This window comes from Odontomachus brunneus, unplaced genomic scaffold (assembly GCF_010583005.1).
Source record: "Odontomachus brunneus isolate Ranch 3 - 2012 unplaced genomic scaffold, Obru_v1 Obru_scaffold_011, whole genome shotgun sequence".
NCBI lineage: Eukaryota > Metazoa > Arthropoda > Insecta > Hymenoptera > Formicidae > Odontomachus > Odontomachus brunneus.
The window spans coordinates 502,081-524,100 of record NW_022639461.1 but is presented as its reverse complement, the minus strand read 5'-3'; the positions used below and the strand labels follow the sequence as shown (position 1 = coordinate 524,100).

Here is a 22,020-nt window from a genome sequence, read left to right as displayed (position 1 = left end):
ACACACACACACACACACACACACACACACACACACACACACACACACACACACACACACACACACACACACACACACACACACACACACACACACACACACACACACACACACACACACACACACACACACACACACACACACACACACACACACACACACACACACACACACACACACACACACACACACACACACACACACGCATACAAACACAATATATATATACAATATATTATATATATATATAGCCTCTTTCTGCGGCGTGTGTTTCCATTACCGTCTTATGAACGCGAGCAACGAGCAATAAAGGTTGAAACGCTCGGCGCTTCCGGTATGATTGCCTAGAGCACGATAACGTCGTTCCCGTTTCTTCTACGGCAGGAAAAATCTACGGATTTTACGGGAAAGTCTCGTTCTGTTTGCCTTACGAGCTCTTTCCCGCGAGCATCAAGAAGAAACTCCTGTATTTCATGTCCGGCGTTTTTATTGAATGCTTTTATTTGAATTCGTCTCCGGCGATATGATTCCGTCTCCATTTCCGATTCTTCTTTTTTTCTCTAGGAGGAATGAATAGTTCACTTAGCGGAGGCAAGCAACGCGGAAAGAGATGTACTCTTGGACAAACGGTTGTGATTCTTCGGGTGAGTTTGTCAACTGATTCATCTTGCTCGATAGGAGTACTCTCCTATTAAAAAACAGATTCTGTTTACGCCGTTTGCGAACGTCTTCATAACGAGACTTCTTTCTTTTTGTAGGGAATTTTGGGAGACAGAGGCTAGATGCTGCGCCGGAGGATCCGGTTCAGGCCTGGCAGAGTTGGCGCGAAGGTGAGTTTCACTAATTTGAATTCATAATTCCGACAAATCCGATAAAACTGGAAATTCTCTCCTTTGAAATTGAGTTCCTAATGCCTCTATTGTCATGTATAATACTAAATTAAATCTGCTTTCTGTTGTAAAGACGAAACAGACGACCAGCCGGGGATTGCTGCGCTGGAGAATCTGGCTCGGGCCGAGTAGGGTTAGCTCTAAGTTGAGCTTCATTAATTAACATTTGTAATTAGAAATCCCACAAGATTGATAATTCTCTTGCTCAAAACCAAAATAATTTTAATCGAATCAAATCGCGTTAAATCATAATTATACGCAGGGAGAATTTTTTCTGAGTAACATCATTACTTGAAAAATTTTTATTTGTTCTGATTAAAAGATTTATTTGCAATGTCGAAAAAAAGGAAAGTAGAATATTCCAAGTGTGAATGCATTCCGAAAAATTCTTCCAGCATAAAAAATATCGCGTTTATTTTTTTTTATCTTTCAAACTTCTTCACTCAAATCGTTATCAATGCACGAATATAATCGACAAAATGGTTTTTTCTGTTTCAGAAACGAAAGCAGAATGTGACTACTCTGATCGGTGGTTTGGTAAGTCAAAACAAGAAACATATTAATAATAGAAAGACAAAAAGTCTTTGTAGTGCTTATCTAATCAATGCGATTTATTTTGCTGTAGTGTAGTATGTGTACGTGCCGTCTAATAAAAATCACACTGCTCGAAACAATTGGAAGATCGCTTTTTCAAATAATAATATTAGTGATAATGCATATTTTACATAAATTTGGCAAATAAATTTTCAAGTATTTTTCTCCCAATGTATATATATTTAGAAATTGATTAACTTAGATTATTGATTGGTTGATGATTTTTGTCAGTGAAAATTTTGATTAATCAAATCCCAATACTATCTGGTAGATGCTTAAAGTATTGAGTATACATTCTGAATATTCAAAATTTTGTAAAATTATTCAGTTTTATTAAATGAAATCTTCCAGGTGTCTCGAGCAGTGCGCCAACGCGCAAAGAGATTGCGCCACGGAAAATGCGCAAACACATTACTCGCGTCATAGATCTTCCGCAGATCGTTAATTTTCTCAATTTTCTCTCTCGCGTGAACTTGAATCGCGATTGCATTTCATAAAGTTCATACTTCGTTATTAAGTAAAATTCGATATCGTGCGACATCTACGCGAAGCGATCCAACGTGATTATGTAAACTGCTCGCAAAATTAATTTCACGATCGTCGGAAAATTTTCAGGTTTTAATTGTTCACTTAGATTTAACGTTTTCTAACGCGGGACACAATATAGACAATGCTAGCGTGTGTTGATCTCTCGTGCAAGACGCGATGCATACAAGTCAGACATGCGAGCAGTTGTTTATTTATTTACGCGGCACGTGACAAGTTCCATCGAACGTAGACAGACGTCTTACGTGATAATATTTTCTTTGCGTAAATTTTGAACAGAATCTTTATCTCTATTGTCACAATTTTCATAGTTTTTGATTTTTCATTCACGCTCGCATTCGCGATTATTGATTTACCGCTAAATTATTACGACGAGATTCCCGAGTGTTTTGAAATTCCGCTGAACCATTAAGGCGAGATTCAAATCGATGTGTTTTGAGGACCCGCTAAATTATTACTCCGAGATTCAACCAAAGCGTTTTGTGCTTCCGCTAAATTATTAAGCCGAGATTCGAACCGATGTGTTTTGTGTTTCTACAAAATAATTAAGTCAAGTTAGTTAAACCTGGGATAATTTTTTAAAGTTTTCTAAAGAAATTTTCGTTTGTATTTTCGAAAATGACGTGAAGTGTGCGTATTTCGCACTGCATCGTATCTCGGATAACAATGTGCTTTAATGTCACTCCACTCCCTCAGCAGCACGCCCAGAATTTTGAAAATAATTTCTCAACATCCCAAAGTCGCGTTCATAACATTGGATACAACTTAATATCGTAGGAATATCGGATTCTCGCGCATTAGCCGAATTGCATATTACTCCAGGTTATTTAACTGCAGGTTATTTAGATATATAGTTAGATGTATAGTAGGTTATTTAGATTTATAAAGTTAGCATCTAGAGCACATTCTGCGATAATATCTTATAATTTTTTTAAGTAATTTTCGCGTTCGCAAATATGTATTTTCGAAAATGACGTGAAGTTTGACTTTCGCTTTGCATCGTTTCCCGGATCACGTGGAATGCTGTGCTTCATTTTCGCACGTACTTTCACCATACAAAAGAATTTTTCATTCGACGGAGATAGAAATAAGTAAAATAGTAAGTAGTCTTTGCAAAAAGATTCGATGTCGTGATAGTAACTGTTTCTTATCGTTTTCATTTCATATTGAGAGATGCTTCGTTTCATTTTCGCACGTACTTTCACCATGCAGAAGAGTTTTTAATTCAACGCAGGTAGAAAGAAGTAAACATTGCAGAAAGATTCAATGTCGTGATGGTAACTGTTCCGTAACGTTTTCGTCTCATATTGTGGGATGCTCCGCTTCATTTTCGCACGTACTTTCACCGTGCAAAGGGATTTTCATTCGAAGCAGGTAAAAAAAAATAAACTTTGCAGAAAGATTCGATGTCAATGTAGCAATTGTTCCTTATCGTTTTCGTCTCATATTGATAGATACTCTGCTTCATTTTCACGTACTTTCACCATGCAAAAGAGTTTTTAATTTGGTCGAATCAGCACGAGATAATAGTTTTGCAAAGGTATTCGGTATCACGTCAACGACATTTTCCAACAAATTTTATTTTTTATTGGCTTGACTAAATTAAAAATGTTTTTATATAGTAAAAGTATATGCATAAATGAAATAGAACATTCCTGTTTCAAGGATGAAAACGATGTGGAACTATTGCTATCGTGACACTGATTTCATTTTTCAAAAATTACAGCATACTGAGTGCTCCAATTTATATAATAAAATTACGTGCGAAAATAAAGTGTAATATTGGTCAGTGCAAAATGAAAATGATATCTCAAATTACCGTTGCTAATTATATTGAAAACTCAAATAATAGGTAATGTATTTTTCAAAAAATTATTCGCAAACTACGCAAACTACACTTGCGCTTACAACAATCTTCTCTAAAAACTCTTTCTTTAATGCACCCAGTACATAAGTGGTTTGAAGAATTTATCAGAAAAGTAGCAAGAGCCTATTTTGGAGAGAATGCGAATATTGGCAACGTGACGTTCACATTTACGTAACGTCTATGTGGAAGAAAATTGAAATGATAACGTAGCACACACACTTACATAACATCTGTGAAAAGATGATAGCGGTATCATGTTAGCGCCTATTTGACGATCGTCTTTATTCCACTCCCTCAGCAGCACGCCCAGAATTTTGAAAATAATTTCCTAACATCCCAAAGTCGCGTTCATAACATTGGATACAACTTAATATCGTAGGAATATCGGATTCTCGCGCATTAGCCGAAATTACATATTACTCCAGGTTATGTAGGTCATATAAAGCAGGTTATATAACTGCAGGTTATTTAGATCATATAAAGTTAGCATCTAGAGCACATTCTGCGATAATATCTTATAATTTTTTTAAGTAATTTTCGCGTTTGCAAATATGTATTTTCGAAAATGACTAAGGTCGGTAAATATCTAAGGTCGGTATTCATAGTTAGATCTTATATTTAAGATCATTTTAAGTACTGTTTTAAGATGTCACGAACCAATCACAGAGCCGTATTCGCATCTTAAGACATTACTTAAGACGATCTTGAAATAAGATTCAACTATGAATACCGTCCTGGATGTATATAAATTCGACGCTTATCAAGTTCGTCGCTCGCTCCGGCATCCCCTTAAATATAGACCAACTTTACTTCGTCCGCTTATATTTGCTCAATTTCAATTATTTTTGAATAAAAATTGCTTTTACTATCCAAAAGTAATATTATATATCTGCAAAATATTTTATTCTAGCTAATAATACGTTGCTTAATTTTACTCACTCACAATGTAGAATATTAATATCAAATTTCAAGAGGTTCGAAAATTTAGGTAAATATTAAGAAAAACACACGGACAACATATCCCTGGGGCTATCTAGATCTTCCCTTCAAGTCGTCGCGATATTTTTCGCTGATTTTTTTGCCTTTTGTGCTACATTTTCTCCTCGCGACTGCGTGAACGCTGGTTACGCAATATTTCATGTTGATGTCGATATTATTAATTGTCCAATTGTCTTTGTTACTAATTATCATTAATTATTTCATGGGCTGGACGGGTTTGTAATTAATATTATCAATTATTAATTAGCCGTTGCTTTAATTTAGCGCGCGACCGACAACAAGGGGCCCCCCCTGGCTTCTCCCGGTCCCTTCCAACATTCCGAATTAATAGCGGCAATTATGGACGACTTCCTGTGTAATGCAGCTGAGATTGCGGGCATGCTCGATTAACATTAAGTGCGAATGCCGACAACGCGTGTACAGCGAAAAGCATTTCCCCTACACTACGAGAACGGTGTATTTACCTCGCTCGACCGCGGCGGGCCATTGAATGGCTTCTTTCACATGCGTCAGAACAGGCGAAATGATTATCGTAACAGCTATTTTCCGCGATCAATATCGAAGTGCCATGTCAAAGGGATGCGATGCACACGGGATATATACAGGATGTCCCAGATTCGTCTCCACAACGTTCGTGGGAGTGCAGAACAGATTGAGGTGAATATAAAAGTCATATATCATTTTGCGATATTCGCAATAAAATCTCTATTCTAAATCTATTTTACTATAGATTATAGTCAAGAGAATGATTTTTTAATTAAATTCTATTATAATGATAGACGATAATCTTCTATGCAAGTTATTATTATCAAATTTATTACAAAAAATATGGTTGGGCTTAAGAGTAACTATAATTTTAGTCGGATAAACCATTTTTCTCTCTCTCAGTTTTTCTTAAAACCTCAGTTTTTCAAGAAAATCATTTTTTATTCTATTTAAATAAGAGAATTTAGATTTAAGTAAATAAAACATACTTATTCAGTACTCACTGAATAAATATTTTGTATTTTTTAGATATTTTTCTCTTAGAGTGTTTTTCAGGAAGATTCTTCTAAAACTAAAAGGAAAATATCTGGGCATAATATTATTCCTTTTTATTGAAAGAGAAATATTCTTCCGGTAAAAGTTTTTGCTTTAAAATACGGAACTGCAGGAAATAACATTTTGCAGTTAAAGTTCTTTTTTGAGGTGTTAGAATATTTTCCTCTTGAGGTTACAGAAGAATCCTCTTGAGGCTATAACACGAGATGATTCCGTTATGGATGAGATTACTATATACATATATTTCGGCGTACCTTTTTTTCGTGGAAAATTCAATTTATGGCGTGATATCGATAACTGTGTATACATACGTGGTAAATTAATTGCCGCGGGCTGAGGTAGACATGATGCAACAACAACGAAATTATTTCGAGCCTACAAGGATCCATCGGTATAACGTAATTGATGAGGAATCGATGGCGGTGGCGGCGACGACGGCGGAAACCGATAGCCAAATATTTTGATCTCATGTGCCGGTAGAAAACTGGGTTTTGGAATGCGGACGAGATTAAAGCGAGAGCGATTTGAGGTCAGACAACACCGTGCAATCCCGACGAACGGCGCGAGCGGAATACATGGCGCAATATTCGCTGAATAACATCTGATTACTGGCGGACGTAGGGGCTCCTAAACCGCAGAAATTTCAATTCATCGTTCGGATGGATGCCTGCGTCAATACGACATAATTACGAAATAGCTGGCGGCACAAATGATCGCAAAACCACAGAGAAGAGAAGGGAAGAGCAGGAGTAAGAGGAGGGGAAAAGAGGAACGTCGTTTTATCGAATCCAATAATATTTCGCGACGAAATGATAATGCAAATTTCTTAGGGAGTTCCGCAGGCAACCGGGCCGGAGTAATGGCATGCAGATTACGCGCCGAGTACGATATTCGGCGGAAGTTACTTAATGAACATGTTGTTAGCAGAGTTCGGGGAAGTTCCGTCGTTTCTATTCTAGACTCAACGAGCGCCGCGTATAAATTTCTGATATGCGAGCCGCTCGTACGTGCACGCAGCCTCGACGTTTTAGACTCCAATAAGTGCGTGTTTTTATTAAATTCGTGCATTAGTCGAATTAAGTGACATCGTACGCGATCTCTGAAGACAATTTGCTCGAGTAGTCCAGTTAAGAGTTTCTCTCGCGAGATTACAAACAACAGAAATTTCCCCTTAAAAGTCTAGAAAAATGTTGGGAAGAAAACAAACGCCGCCGCGTCACATTATGACTCAATGATTCCGAGCTGTCAGTCCGCGAGCAGACATTTATCGCAGGTCAGTTCAAGCAGCGTATTCCGTTTCACGGCAGAGTCGAATCGGAATGCAAAGTGCCACGTTCGCTGAAGAACATTTAATGCACGCACGCATGCCCGCACGCACGGTTACCGAACCCGTCCGCGTAATATCGCACGTCCGCTCTCTTCCTGTCGCGAATTAATTAATTAGAATTGCATTTCCGTTTTATCTGCCTACGAACAAACACCCGAGGCACGGCATGCAGACCGAATATCAATTCTACGAGTTGATCGTGCATCCTGTCGAATGCGTTAATTGACTCTTCGCGGTGTGAAACCGGAGTGTTTTAATCTTCATCATAACGAGCGTCTCGGAAGATAATAAACTTGGCTTGAGTTCATTAATAACTCAACGGGATCTGCCTCACGCCGTCATCCGCATCCTTCGACTTCTCTACGAAAAGTTTCCCGAAAGGACCGACTTCTCGCGCGTATACGACAAAGCCAAATCCCCTTTCTCCCTCCCGATGCTCCCTACCGACGTGTTACGTTTTCCCACAGTGACGTAAAGTTCTTCCTTGACCTCCTTCCTGCATGCATGGCCTTATTAATTCACGCATCGATTCAGCATAATTGCCGCCGCGTTCGCATAATCATCGTTTCTTGCGTAATCCGACTTGAGGATATCCCGTTAAGTATCGTGCGCGCGTTGCGACGCTCTCAAAATAGAATGCGCATCGCGCAGACAGGGAAGACCGGAGCTAAATACCCTATATATTTTAAAATCTCGAAGTTACGACTTCTCAGGCAACCAATTGTTGTGACTGATTGCATAAATATGATAGAGGCAACTTTCTTTTATGTATTAATGCCCGCCACGACCTTGTTAATCATACTTTTTGTTTTATAATAACCAAAATACATACATATAACAACATAGCCATCTTGTCCCGGTTCAGCTGTTCAATAGCGCAAAATAAGAAGGCCACGTATCAAATATATATTCTGATTAGTAGTTCTACAGTCTCCGCGAGAAATTTCCACAGCCCTCTCGCCGACCTTTAATTACGAACTAACTTTACCTCGTCCGTCCATATGATCTATTTTAATCATTTTATATATAAAAATTGCATTCATCACCAAAAACAGTATATTACATACTTGCAAATTTCATTCGAGTAGTAACATATCGCTTAATATTATTCAGTCACGATGAAGAATATTAATGCAAAATTTGAAGAAGCTCGAAAATTTATTTTGCTATTATCAAATCAGTTCTTTTTATTTCTTAACTATATTATTCCGACTTTAATGCTAAACTCAAGGAAACGTATTTATGTTCTAAAAGTCTCATTTTGTCATTTTGTACCCATTAGTTCTCTCAAGTACTAAGAAAAAAAATACATAAGCAACATACCCTTGAAGCCAAATAGCCCCGGTCTTCCCTACCCCTTACATAACGTCCGACAATCAACTTCCATGGGAGCGGACAGCGACGTCGTTAAGGCCATCACACACAAAATTCCGTAAGAACTTAAAACGTAAGCGTAAAGAAATCGACCAATCCCATCGAGCACTCGGCTCTTCGTAACCCCTCCATTATTACGAAGAGCCGAATACTCGATTGGGATTGGTCGACTTCCTTACACTTACGTTTTAAGTTCTTGCGGAATTTTGTGTGTGATGGCCTTTACATGGGTAACTCGCGGTTGGGATGCCGGCCAGCGGCGGAACGACGTGTTTCACGTGTCTATGCGAATCGGACGTCACGTATATACGGCCGTGGAGTTCCGCACGACGACGGCCGCTGGCCGCCTTCCAAAACGCACGTCTCCTCTGCTCCCAGCGCGATGTGCTCGTCGATCGGATTTAGCTCTCGCCGAACAGCACGGCGCGCGTGCTCGCCAAATTGATATTTCGCGGAGGTTGATAAGACCGAGTGATTTCCGAGTTACCTCTTTGAATACTTGCCAGAAACTTCTTTACATTCGCTGTTGTGCAACGAGAGACGCGATGAGGCGTGCGAATACCGCGGATGAAATTCTCAAGACGGATTGCTGCCCGACTTATCAAGAATGATAAATATTTTGCACGATTATTGCCAATTACATTGCATACGAATATTTTATATGTTAAGTATCATTGTGTAAATATCATGCGAATATCGTTTGTATGTCATTGACGTTTGTATAGCCAAGTAGAAAGAGCGACCTCTTTCTAGCCGGTAACTAGTCAGGAATTCCGGTTACTGGCTAGTTCCTGACCAGTTTAGGCGACGCCTGCTTACTTTGTCAGTAATTGGACGGTAAAACCAGTCAGTTTCTCGCCAATTTCTAACCAGTTTTTAACCAAGCCTTTTTGTATAGGACTCCAATCATTTCCATGGCGTTTATCATATTTTATTATTCAATATAAAAATAATGTGAAAGTCGTGTTTCAGAAGGTAGAGTCTTTTTACGTGCAAATTCATTCATTATTGAGATGGTTGTAACTTTACTTTGTTATCATTTGTTTCGTCTAGTTCCTGGTCAAATACCTGATCAAGAAACATTGTGTGTGTCTGGCCAGTATTTTTCTAGTTTTTGCTAGATAAAAAAACTATCTAGCATTTATTCGCTATTTTTATTGCCCAGCTTCTGGTTAGTATTTTCCTGTCCAATTTCTGAGTATTTATTGTCCTAGTTAGTAAAAAGTGGGCAGTTTTTGACTAATGGTCATTTTTTCTATTTGAGTACAAATGATATTTTACGTTTATATATTTCACGAATAACTAATATTTCTTCTCTTTCTCTCTTTTTCTTTTTTTATTTCTTTTACTTGGAAAGAAAGATACGAAAATATGAAAAGAATTAGTCTTCAAAATAAAAAAGACGAATATAATAATTTTACACATAACATCGTTATATTGCAGTTGATATTTGTTAATTTGTTGTCCGACGAGATTTGACGGATTTACAGGATTTGTTTGGAGGAGCTTGTACCAACAAATTGTTTTCGTGGAATTGTTATGTTATTTTGCGTATATCATACCGGAATAGAATTTCAACTCCATCAAACTCTGATACAATGCACAATTCGCGGCGTGGAGTGAGGAAAGAGGGAGGGGGGGGGGGAAGAAGGGGGTAGAGGACCGTGTGTTCGAGCTTTACGTCATATCTCACCCCGATTGCAATCTCTCATATGCTCGCCCGCTGCATCCAGATTTCGTTTCGTAACGCATTCGTTTAATACCTTTACGAACGTTACGCTCCTCGCGAAATATTATTGCAACCGAGAAGTGGGTTATTGCTGTACGGCTGCGCCGCTTTGTTGTCAACCGTTGGCCAATTTATTCCACTAGAACATCTGTACCACAGAGGGTTTAAAAATGCATAACAAACACGAAGCTCTTCTGATTGCTCATAAACAGATTACATACAGGGTAATATTCGCGAGAAAAACTAGTGTAATACACCGCTCGAGACAATTTGGAAATCAACTGTTCGAGAGATATCCATATCATCTTAATGGATACTTCAAATATTGAGTATCTTTTCTCTTAAGCTATATACTTTCTTTCTTAAATTTTTTTTATATTTTTTTTTATATATTTTCTAAATCCTTCCCTTTTCTTCTTCCGTTAAGTTATATATGCGATTCACAGTGTAGATCCAAAAATGTATCTTTTATTAGCATTGTTTAATACTTTCTATATATACTTTACTAAAATATATTTTAAAAATACATGTAACAATATATAACAATATATACATATTTTTGAAATTCTTCAGAAAAAAGTGGTATCCCAAAAGAATAAAATTTTCTTTCCTTGTTAATTTTCTTGATATCTATATATTTTAGCTAATTACTATCCAATCTATAAAATTATTCAACGGTACCGTGCGATATGGTCTCTCCTTCGTCTCGAGCGGTGTATAAGACGACTGAAAAAGAACTGAAGAAACGCTTCAACGTGTTTAGAAACACCCCTCCAACATCGGCGAACAGCTTAGACTACGAAACTACCCGAATCAGCTATATAATTAAGCTCTTTCTCTCTGTACGAAATGACTGATTCGCTCGACGTCGCATTTCTGCCTCGTCGCGAGAATCCAAAAGACGGACTTACAAGTCTCTCTTGGACGGTGTGTCGAAGCATTGTTCCCAGAAGAGCGCCCTCCTGGCCGGTCGAACTCGTAGAGCGGAGGTCGACATGGTTCTGGGCAGGCCGCCGGTCGCGCCGATGCCTGCCCCCAGCGAGGGCGAGCTCATGCCGCCCCCGCACCTCTTCAGACCGCCGATGAAATCTAACTCGCCACCGCTGCAACCGGACATCATTCCTGGGCGATTCGTTCCTCCGCGCGTTCCTCACGTCATTCTCGACCGCGGTAGTACGCCTTTAGTCCCGGCGGCGCATTGCGCTGCGATCTCCGTGGCGATCGTAGGCAACCTCCGTCTCTCCATCACGTCGTCCCGACGACGTGAGGGACCAACGTCAAATCATGCCCCGGCCGCGCCACGTGACCGGCCGAAGGGACGCATATGCACAACGCGGATGCTCGCGGCGATCGATGGAGGCTCGCCCGCGAAAGGGCAAGGTCACGTCGCCGCCTCCTTAGTTCGATATCTTGGTTTCACTCGATCGAGAAAGCGAGGCCCATCGCGGAGACATCAAGACCACAACAGGTTGGGTAATCGCTGGGTCACCGGTGCGCCGACCGTTAGCAACGCTGTATCGAGGAGGAAGTGATTCAACGACGCGTCGCGATCTAACCGGTCGCTCTGACACAAAAGGCAAAGTGTGAGACTCGAACGCGTGCGCGAATTCGATGCAACGATGATGATCGAAAAATCAACCTGTCACTTAATGACGCGAAACAGAGGGGGAGTGAGAGAGAGAGAGAGACGACTTTCGTTAGTTGAAATGTTCGATTTCACCTCTTCAGGAACACTTCAACGATACACATGTGTACGATTAGTACGTTATTCAGAGTTAGATTCAAGTTCTTCAGTTGAATTAATAACAAGTGTGACATTTATATCTATAGTCGTGCGATTCAACTGAAAAACTCTCATCTAACTTTAAATTGAAATCTGAGTATTGCACTTGAGACGAGTTTCAATCACTATTAATACGGACTTCAATTGTTCTTTCCTGGTTCGAACATTGTCAACGAAATATGACAAACATTACTGTGAATAAATGTTCGCCACAAAATTTCAACAACAAGAAGAGAAATCCAATCATAACAAATTAACAGATATCATATTTATGTTATTCTAAAATTAAATCAATCTCTTCTGATCTTCTGATCTTCAGTCTGATTTGAAGTTTGTCTCTGAAGAGCTTAACGTCAAATTGATACATTGATTGCCAAGTAATAATTATCTCGTAAGTGGCGTGCGAAAAGAATTTTCTGTTTTATACACCAGCTGAAGTAAATTATGTTTTCTGAATACGGTTGTATTGTTCTCAAGATATCATTTTGAAAAAAATTTGTTGAGGTGTTTTTTATCTAGTAGCAAAAATCTAAAGACTACTGAGAGGCACCGACAAACGAAAAAAAGTAATCAGATATTGCTCCAGAGCGACAATATTAAATAAAAGTGTTTTACATGCAAAGTGCATTTATCGTTCTTGTATATGGCTCATGAGAGATCGATCGATTGCTCGAGCAGCAACTTTGTCGCATAAGCGATTAAAATAACTTGTGGTGACTTTTAAATGACAGCGAGAACACAGGATCCTGTAATGTGTCACTATGGCAATCAACGTGTCAAAAATCGACTTAACGTCGCGCGTTTCCGACACGCGGGAATTTCCTGTCCTCTCTGCAACGCGCAATCCATCCTATCCACACGTCCGATGACGAATGACGCGTTGGTATCGCGTCAAAACAGGTCGTCTCGTACGAACGCCGTCGCCGTAGTGTACCGATCGAACGTTATTACTGATATCTCAGGCGATCGCGGGCCGAATTGAAATACGTCACTGATACACACGTTATTATTGCTTTATCGTGCACCTCGTCACAAAGATAAATCGCGATACGACACGAGTTAGGACCCGCCTGCACTCAAGGCTGTTATATTAAGTAATAAACTGCACCGTGTTGATATCGTAATAGCGATAGTAATATGCGCGTATCGTGTAAAAACATTATCAAGCGATTTTTTCAGGTAAAACCAGTCCCATTGATACGACATCATTATTGAACGTTCGCCATCGAAATACTGTTTTTTCTACAATCGCGCACATTATTATTGCACACAGGATTGCATAGTTCGACCTAACGTTTCCAGATAGTCAATTTTATTTCCTAAAATTAATTCGTTCCTGTTTAAAATATTTACTTGATTGTGCTCGAGCGAATTATTCTCAAGGCGACCACTGAAGTGAGTTTCTACCGAGTTTTCCCAAATATCCTTTTTCAATTACGTCTCGATATAATACGATCGGCGCGCGCGTTAATTGTCGAGTAGTATCGATATCGCGTCCGAAATCATGAAACTGGATCGTTTGTTCCAGCGCTGCGCGACAATAAACCGGGTCAAGTGACGACTTATCCAAATGAAACTAATTAGGCCGTACCCTCTCGCCACTTGACTCAACGATCTCTTTATCTCGAAAATTGAGCGCACCCACGACGGTAAATTTTAATGGGAACCTCGGCGATGCCACGGATCGTACGGTGAGAATGTTCGATACCGTGGTTAGTCCACGACCGAATCATCGGGAGATGTGGTCGTCTTGTTGCACGAAATGCCCTGAGAGCAGTTTGCTCATTTAACAAAATACCAGTATCCGTAACAAACGGTTTGTTGATATAGGACAGCAAATGACCCCGTCATTTGGGAACAAGTGATTTGTTCCTCGCAATTTGCTGCTCCAAGCAACGATTCTGTAATGAAGACGTAATTAACTTGACCGAAACAGACGAGAACGATTTGTACCTCAGGCAATGTATTATCGATTTGCGTATCGAATTCTATCCCGACTTCTATCGCGAATTATGAACGTTCCAAACCAAATGTCTAAGACGAGTTCGAACGTGAGGCTCGGCAATAACTTTTGAGCGAATCAGAAAATCCCGCAATTATTGAGAGAGACTCTATGAGGAAAGTACTCTTGAGACGTGAAGTCGCGTGATCACTTTTTGTGCGTTTATCTCGCGCGAGCCGTGTTATGTCGAAGTCGAAATGATCGACGTCTTCGGAGTGATTACACGCCGCCGATCTTTTCGCGTCTTCTCGCGGTCGATTGACAAGCGGCAAGTAGACGCGAAAATTGACCGAGAAGATTGGATCGATCGACGCGCAGAGTCGCTGGGAACGTGCATGATTATACGACGAGAAATTAGCATACCAGTCTCTGGCCCAGAGACTCACCCAAGGAAAACCGGCGCTCGGGAGTTACGACACTTCGCGCGGCGCCAAACGCGGCGCTTTCGTTACGAGCTGCGCGGTGATGTTCTATCTAAGACGATCGCGCGTATTCATCTTCCGCCATTTTCATGGCGATCGACGCGGACGAAAATAACGCGGATACACGGGCGCGATGGTGGAATATCGTTCCGCGCGAGCACTTCGTTAACAACGAGACAGAGTGCGTAACTTACGGTAACTCGCGACGGCGGCGGCAGAAAAAGCGACTCGAGGGAATGAGAGAATTGAGAGAGAGAAACGAGAGAACTTGCACAGCTACAAAGATCGATCGAAAGCTGCGCAGGACCGCGGGTGAGAAACCTGCTATTAACGCTATTTCTCTCCGCGGACGTCAGAATCCAGAGCGTTTAAAGGTCAACTCGCGTGTGCATTGAGTCAATGTCACGTCATCGTACTTTGTAGCGTACGCGGCGAGAAACGATCGCATTGACAGCATACAAATAGCCCGATAATGACGTCTGAACAATCCTGCAAGATTCTAGCAGGACTTTAATTACGAGAAATATATTCGAGTGACTCGTGGAAATTGCGTTCACAAAATGTTAAATGTTTCCTGCGCGTTCACAGCGCGTGGAAAATCGCGAGGATTGAATTCTATCCTGATTTTCGGATTATATACGTCAAAAGTCCAGATATCTGAGATGAGTTTAAATGCCAAACTTGATTGAGCGAATAATCGCAAAAAATTCCAGCGGGACTGTTTTTGCGAGGAAAATATTTGAATAACAAGTGTACAAATGGCGTTTGCAAAGTGTCAAATGTTTCTATCGCAAAAATTGCGATAGCACTGAATTCTATCCCGACTTCCGTCGCGAATTATGAATGTCGAAAATTCGAACTATTCATGTGTCTGAGACGAGTTCAAACACCAGGCTCGAGAAGAATTTTTCAGCGGCTTAAATAATCGCAAAAAATTCCAGCGGGACTCTGCGAGAAAAATATTTGAATTCCGTTTTGCAAACGGAAATTGCGTTTGCAAAATGTCAAGTTCTACCCCGAAATCTATTTCGAATTCCGTCGTGATTTATGAACGTGAGAAACCATCCAGGTGCTTGAGATGGCTTCAAATGCGAGTCGGCCTTTGCGCATGGATAATTTCTTTCTCTCGAGACGTTCCCTTCGCGATCATTCGGCCATCGAGCGGATCCATAAATATAAACAGCTCCTTTCGCCGAGGTCAAAAGGTACCTGACACCTCTCCCTCCCTCTCTCTCTCTCTCTCTTTCTCCTTCAATCTCGTCGATGGCCGTATTGTGAACGAACTCGCGCACACGCGATTACATTTTTCCGGTCGGACAGACCTATCGAGACCGGTTATTTCATGACGATTGTACTTTTCTTCGGATAACTATCAAACTAGGAAAACTGGTTCGATGTGGAACTCGACGTTCCACTTGCTTCGTGACGTCGGGGGTCCGCGCGATGTTTCTCTCGCGATATTTACGCGAGATCCGCGAGACTCATTCGAGATGGATCGAAACGCAATCTACGTAGGCCGTGCTGCACGATGAATCGGAGCAACGATGTTTTCGAAACTCTTAAATTCACGGCTTTTCATAACAAGCTTCGCGGAGGACCTGCCCGTTTCGAGTGATGGTAAACACTCGACGACAATTGCGGCTGTTGCCGAGACGACGACGACGAGACGATGGCGGCTTTATTTTTCTTTTTCTTTCTTCCTTTCGATACTTGTCGTCGTAGCCGCGATCGCGGTGTTAACGAGAACGCAGTTGATTTTTCGCGATTCCACGACCCGCTCGCTCGTTCATTCGCAAAAGCTCCGCGTTGCATCAGGGTGATGACGCAACGCCAAGTCGAGATCACGTCGCCACGATTATCACAATAGGGAACAGCTTCATTAGGATCCGCCGAGATCCCAGCGAGATATACTTCGCGACGAGCGTCATCGTTACATAATTGCTTCGCATTTCGCCAAGTCGAGGGCCGCTTCATTTTCCTCGCGACGCGACGGTGTTAACGGTAGCTGCTTTAGATTCAATTAGTTTTCATGCTCTCCCCTTCCTCTTATCAGATTACTCGCACTGGTTACCCCCGAGCAGCAATGAGCTTTATCAGAAAATCATGACCCAATCTCGCGCAAGAATCACTACGTATTTCCTTCATTTTATTTTTTTACGTCGTCTCGCGGAAGAACGGGTCGCGCGACTTTCACGACGATCGAAGTCAATCAATTATTGGTAAACGAAACACGTCACGCAAAGCCGGTCGAGATCATCGGAGCACGGCAATTTGATCTATTATGGCGTAACATTCCTCCCTCCCCATCTGAACGAAACATTGAACCTCTTATGATAATCGGGGCGTTATCAGAGCTTGATAAGACGTACACATGTTGCAGATAGACAGGTCGCCTATGTACGATCGACTGGGAGAATAATCAAAATAATCCGAGACTCGATTAGGTTTTTCCTCTAGAAAAACGGTACGGTAAAAGTACTAATGGCTGGACACGTTCCGAGCATTTTTATTGTTTTGATCTTCAAATATGAATATTTAAATTTTTAACATAAAAAAATATATGCATATTCCATGGCCCTCTCCCTTATTCCAAACTCCGTTTTGTCAATAAAAATGCCTCCAACTTATAAGTCTTCTCGTTAGCTTATAAGCCCCTACGAGTGGAAATTTTAACCCTACTCTTGACCTGAGCTTTACATCCCTATATTACGAAGGATCAATATACGGTTGATGCACACAGAAACTGAAATCTCACTTAACGCTTATAAATGGCAGGAAACACAAAATTCCACCTGTAGGTTCTAAAGAGGAAGCAAAGTAGATTAAATAGAATGAAAAAGATTGATCAAAATTTCATCTTAGGCACACTTAGAGGCACTTTTATCGACGAGAAAGAGAGAGTTTAGAACAAGGAGCTATGTTAAAAGGGCATCGATGCTTCCACTTTACTTTATTCAATTGTTCTCGCCTCTCAGAAAAGTCGCAATAGACGGCTATTTGCGAAAGAATATCGCGGCAACGACGTCGCTCGTGCAAAAATAATATCGCGTTAATTCCACATCGAACGGACGCATAAAGGTCTATTTACAATGGGAATGGTAGTAGACAGTGAGATGTAAGCAAATTGACCAACCACAGTCGATTATTCTTGTGAATAATCTCAATGCCTACAGCCAATCCCATTAATGGCCTTTTACACGAAGAATGATTTTTCATGGGAAATCGCGCGGTACATTTTGAGGCAGCTCGATGAAACTGGGGACTCACCGGGATTTCCGGTCGCGTCGCGTGCACGCAAACAGTATTACCGCTTTTAGCGAAACTTTCGATTAAATCCGACAATTCCAACTCGCCGTGCGGCGTGCCGAGGACTATCTCGTTAAGCGAGTCGTCCAACGTCAAAGGATGATCTGAAAGCTCCGATATCGCGTGGCAAGTCGTTTGCCAGGGTCGTTTTCTCTCCCGGCCAAGGGGAGACGTTTTTTCTAGCCACCGCGTGCTCAATTATGCGTTTAATGAAAGTTTCGATACCCTTTACGAGCTCTACGTAGCAAGTCGAACCACGAGCATGGTAAATACGCGCGTGTCTTGTCGCAACAACGAGTTTATTCCGGAATTGTCAACTCGACACTGCCGTTCAAAGTTACGGAACAGATCTGCAGGACGGTCTGAACTTCACGACACGTTCCGAGGGATCTCTCTGCCTCATCGTCGCCCTCGTCGTCGTTCCTCCAATATCGCCTGCACGTGTAAGTCCGCGCAACCCCTCATTTTCTCGGGTTTACACAAATTGCATTAACCCGTCTTGCCGATGAATCGTCGCGATTCGAGTAATCACGTGAAGAGGAACGAGATCTCGAGATTTCTGCTCGCGCGTCTTCGAGAGGCCGCGCGTCACCCTCGCACAACTCTCTTCGTTACGACATAACGTTCACTTCTTCGACGCGTTCGATGTCAACGTCAAACGTCATCGTGTGCCTGCAAGCTCGTCCTTGTGAAGAATTCCGAGCGAGCTACGGCGGCGCCTTCGCAATCCCCGGCGGACGTACCAGAATTATCCGAATCTCGCGCCGCGCGGAGCAACCCCGCGGGAAGTCCCGTTTCTCTTTCCGCCAGACGCTCGAGTCTCACACAAAACACGTCGACGAACCTTCTCTCTCTCTCTCTCTCTCTCTCCCTCTCTCTCTCTCTCTCTCTCTCTCTCTCTTTCTCTCTCTCTACCTTTCTCTTCTCCTCCTACTAATCGCGGGGGCAAGGAGGTTTCCCTGATCTGCACCTTCCGCGTGCGAAGTCACGCCAGCCGAAATTCGCCAGGCGGCCTTTACTTTTTCGCGGAAAACACAACCCGGCGTACCCGATTCGACGATGGAACTTGCGGCGTCCGAGAAGAGAGACGAGACGAGACGAGAGGCCGCGCGCACGGGTGTCACGCACACACACGCGAGTTCATCAAGGTCGCAGATCGCAAGCCGCGAAAGAAATTCGCGAAGAGCGAATGCGCGCGAGGTGGAGAGTGTGCGGTCTGTGTTGTCGAACACCTCGTGTTTGCCGCGATGTCGGACTGGCCGGGGTGTTCTGCTCTCGCAGAGATTTCCCTCGTGGGGAGGGATGGCGGGCGGGCGGGCAAGAGAGAGGGGGTGGGAGTGGGTAGTCGGCGGTGACGATTTGCGCGCGCCGGCACTGCGCAATCTAGGCACCCCCGCTCCGCTCTCTTCCGCTTTGCGACTTACGCGGCCAGAATGGAGCCGCTCTCTCAGGTGATAGAACAGATGAATAGATAAAGTCGTGCGTGCATATGGCCCTGATGTACATCGAGCGGATCGCGAGTCATATAGTCAAAAAGCGAACGGGAGATACTTTTGAGAGGAAGTGCGACGGACACTTTGTACACCAGACTCCATTAATGCAATCCCATCTCGAAAAATGGAAATATCGAATCGTTCATTAAGCACAACAAATCTAAATATTCGTGAATCATAACTGTAAACTATTCGAGCAATAGGAAACGCTGCTCCAAAGCAACGATCTGTCATCATATATCGATTTGATAGCTATCTCGATTTTTATGGGTATTAATGGAATCTGGTGTACACGTTGACAAAAAAATGTTTGGTATTTGTAATTATATTATCACATAGAGAATAACCATATAAATGTTATATGGTTATTTTATATGTCATTTTTCAACAATATTCATTATCTTTCATTATCTTTCCTCATATTTCACAATATTACATTAAATTTCATATTGAAAGCTATGATTAATTTCGATTTATGTTGAATTATTCAATAATAGTCATTTTCCGTTTCATCGATTTCAACGTAACTTGCATTTGCGACTAATACAGAATGGGTTTTAAATAAAACACAGAACTTGAGATTGGTCATTATGATATAAGCATAAACAAACTAACGCTAACCAAACTATTCGATAGAGTCTGGTGTACACGTTGACAAAAAAAATGTTTGATATTTGTAACTGATATATGATCACGTAGAGAATAACCATATAAATGTTATATATATGGTTATTTTATAAAAAAATATAGTTGAGCCAAAAATAATTATGATTTTAATTAGACCAATCTTTTTTTCTTTCGGTGCAGAATGTTCCTACATTGAGAAAAAAATGTTTGGTACTATAATCATACAGAAAACCAATTATTACAAATTATAGTCAAGAAAATAATTTTTTTTTATTAAATTCTACTTTAATGTTAATAATAGTAATCTTATATATGTATGTTATTACTATTAACTTATTGAAAAAATATGGTTGGAGCCAAAAGTAACTATAATTTTAGTTCGATCAAATATTTTTTTTCTCAATGCAAAATGTTCGTCAGGAGTATTCCGAGTCGTTGAAATTCCACGAGCGATATCTGGAACCGACGTCGGCTGAATAAAACTACCAAAACGATGCACCGGATTCCCTCTTTAAATCACCCAAACTCTTTAAACAGCGATTTTTAAAAAAGCCACCCCAAACCTTCTCCTCTACTAGCCCGCGGCAGCTCTTTGGATCGCACGGCCGACAGGCCGCATCAATTGCGGCCGTTCAATCTGCATACAGAGCGAGACATTCGCCGGATGTTCAATGAATTTTAACGCGACACGGGTGAATTACATCGAGGAGTGACTGTGCGTAGCGCGTGCGACGGTTAACGCGTTTCGCTACGGTATTTCATGCTGATGCGCGACGAGTGCATTTTGTCGCTACGGGTGATATTATCAAACATAACTAATGCTATGAATATTAAAGGTAACATTATTACACGCTGACGTATACACTCAAAATGCAGAACTCTTTGTATTTGCTAATGACACTGATTCCCGACGGCCGCGAGAGCGCGGATTCTTCGACAAGGAATTTCGCACGACACGTCTCGCTTGCGTTGAAAGCGCACGAGAGACCCCGGATACGGTAACGGAAATTTGAATTAACGAGACTCATCGCATCTCATTGCGAGGAAAATACGTTTTTGTTGCTTTACGCAATTCACGAGAGAGATGGAACGGACGGAGCGGTATATGCGCGTGATATGCATATGTGTGTCGAAGTATACGTGCAAGTCACCGCGAGACGAGCTCGTTTTTCTTTACTCGCAAAACAAGCTCGCGGACGCGTTGCGTGAATAACTACCGCGGCAAGTTTCTCCCGGCACGCGCTAAGAGGCGCGTTGTTGATGATCTCGAAATCGCCATGATCCACTTGCGAATGCGCTCGATTCTCTTCGCGGCCAATTAAAGGACGAACCAGTTTTTCCGCGTCGCGAAAACGCGGGAGATAAGCGGGAGCAAAGTCGCGGGCGACTTTGAACCGTCGTCAGAGCTGTAAGTTGTACCGTGACTCTTTTGTCGTAGAATCTGCTTCTCTGTGCTGTTCTTCACGAAAGCGCATTGTTTTTCGTTAGTAATAGATGAGAATTTGAATTAATTAATTAAATACAAAACCTATGCATTTTTACAGCGCAATGAATAGCAAAGTGAAAAATTGTTTCTCCAAACTATCAAAATATTTGGGATTATTGAATTGCAAACATGTTAGTTGCCGTGTAAATTCTCGCACGAATATTATAATGCAATAGTTCCTCCCTTCCCCGATATACAGGATGTCCGTCGCGAATTGTACATACGAAGGGAGAATTCACATATTTTAGCGAGAAAACAGAAAGACAACAAACAGGAACACAAAGGCAAAAGCCAATCAAAACTCGCACGTCTGGTGATCGACAGTTTCGCTTTTCGATTAGCACAAGTTCCGATTGGCTTCTGCTTCTCTGCCGAGGTGTGAACTCTCCCTAAGAGAGCGTGTTCTCGGAATCAATTTGAAAACAGAAAACTTTCACTACACGTGGATGGAATTCGTAATAGTTATTAACGTTTCACATATTTTTTTACAAGTAAGAATACATGTACCTCTCACGTTGGAGCGGATTGTGATGG

The 22,020-nt window shown here is 41.5% G+C and overlaps 1 protein-coding gene across 15 annotated transcripts in view; it reads right to left on the bottom strand.

Annotated features, from left to right (window-relative positions):
• Window positions 1–22,020, bottom strand: part of LOC116840694 (cAMP-specific 3',5'-cyclic phosphodiesterase) — a 474,033-nt gene that overhangs the window by 73,057 nt on the left and 378,956 nt on the right. The window contains exons 1-2 of one of the 15 annotated variants that reach the window (XM_032807769.1): window positions 18,796–20,144; window positions 11,279–11,931 (exon numbers count right to left, since the gene is read on the bottom strand). The exons of 13 other annotated variants lie outside the window; for them this stretch is intronic. In XM_032807769.1, the coding sequence (XP_032663660.1) occupies window positions 11,279–11,487 (209 nt within the window). In that variant the 5' untranslated portion in view covers window positions 11,488–11,931; window positions 18,796–20,144. Of the gene's footprint in view, window positions 1–11,278; window positions 11,932–18,795; window positions 20,145–22,020 lie in introns of those variants that run through there. One more of the 15 variants, XM_032807770.1, reaches the window with a different exon arrangement.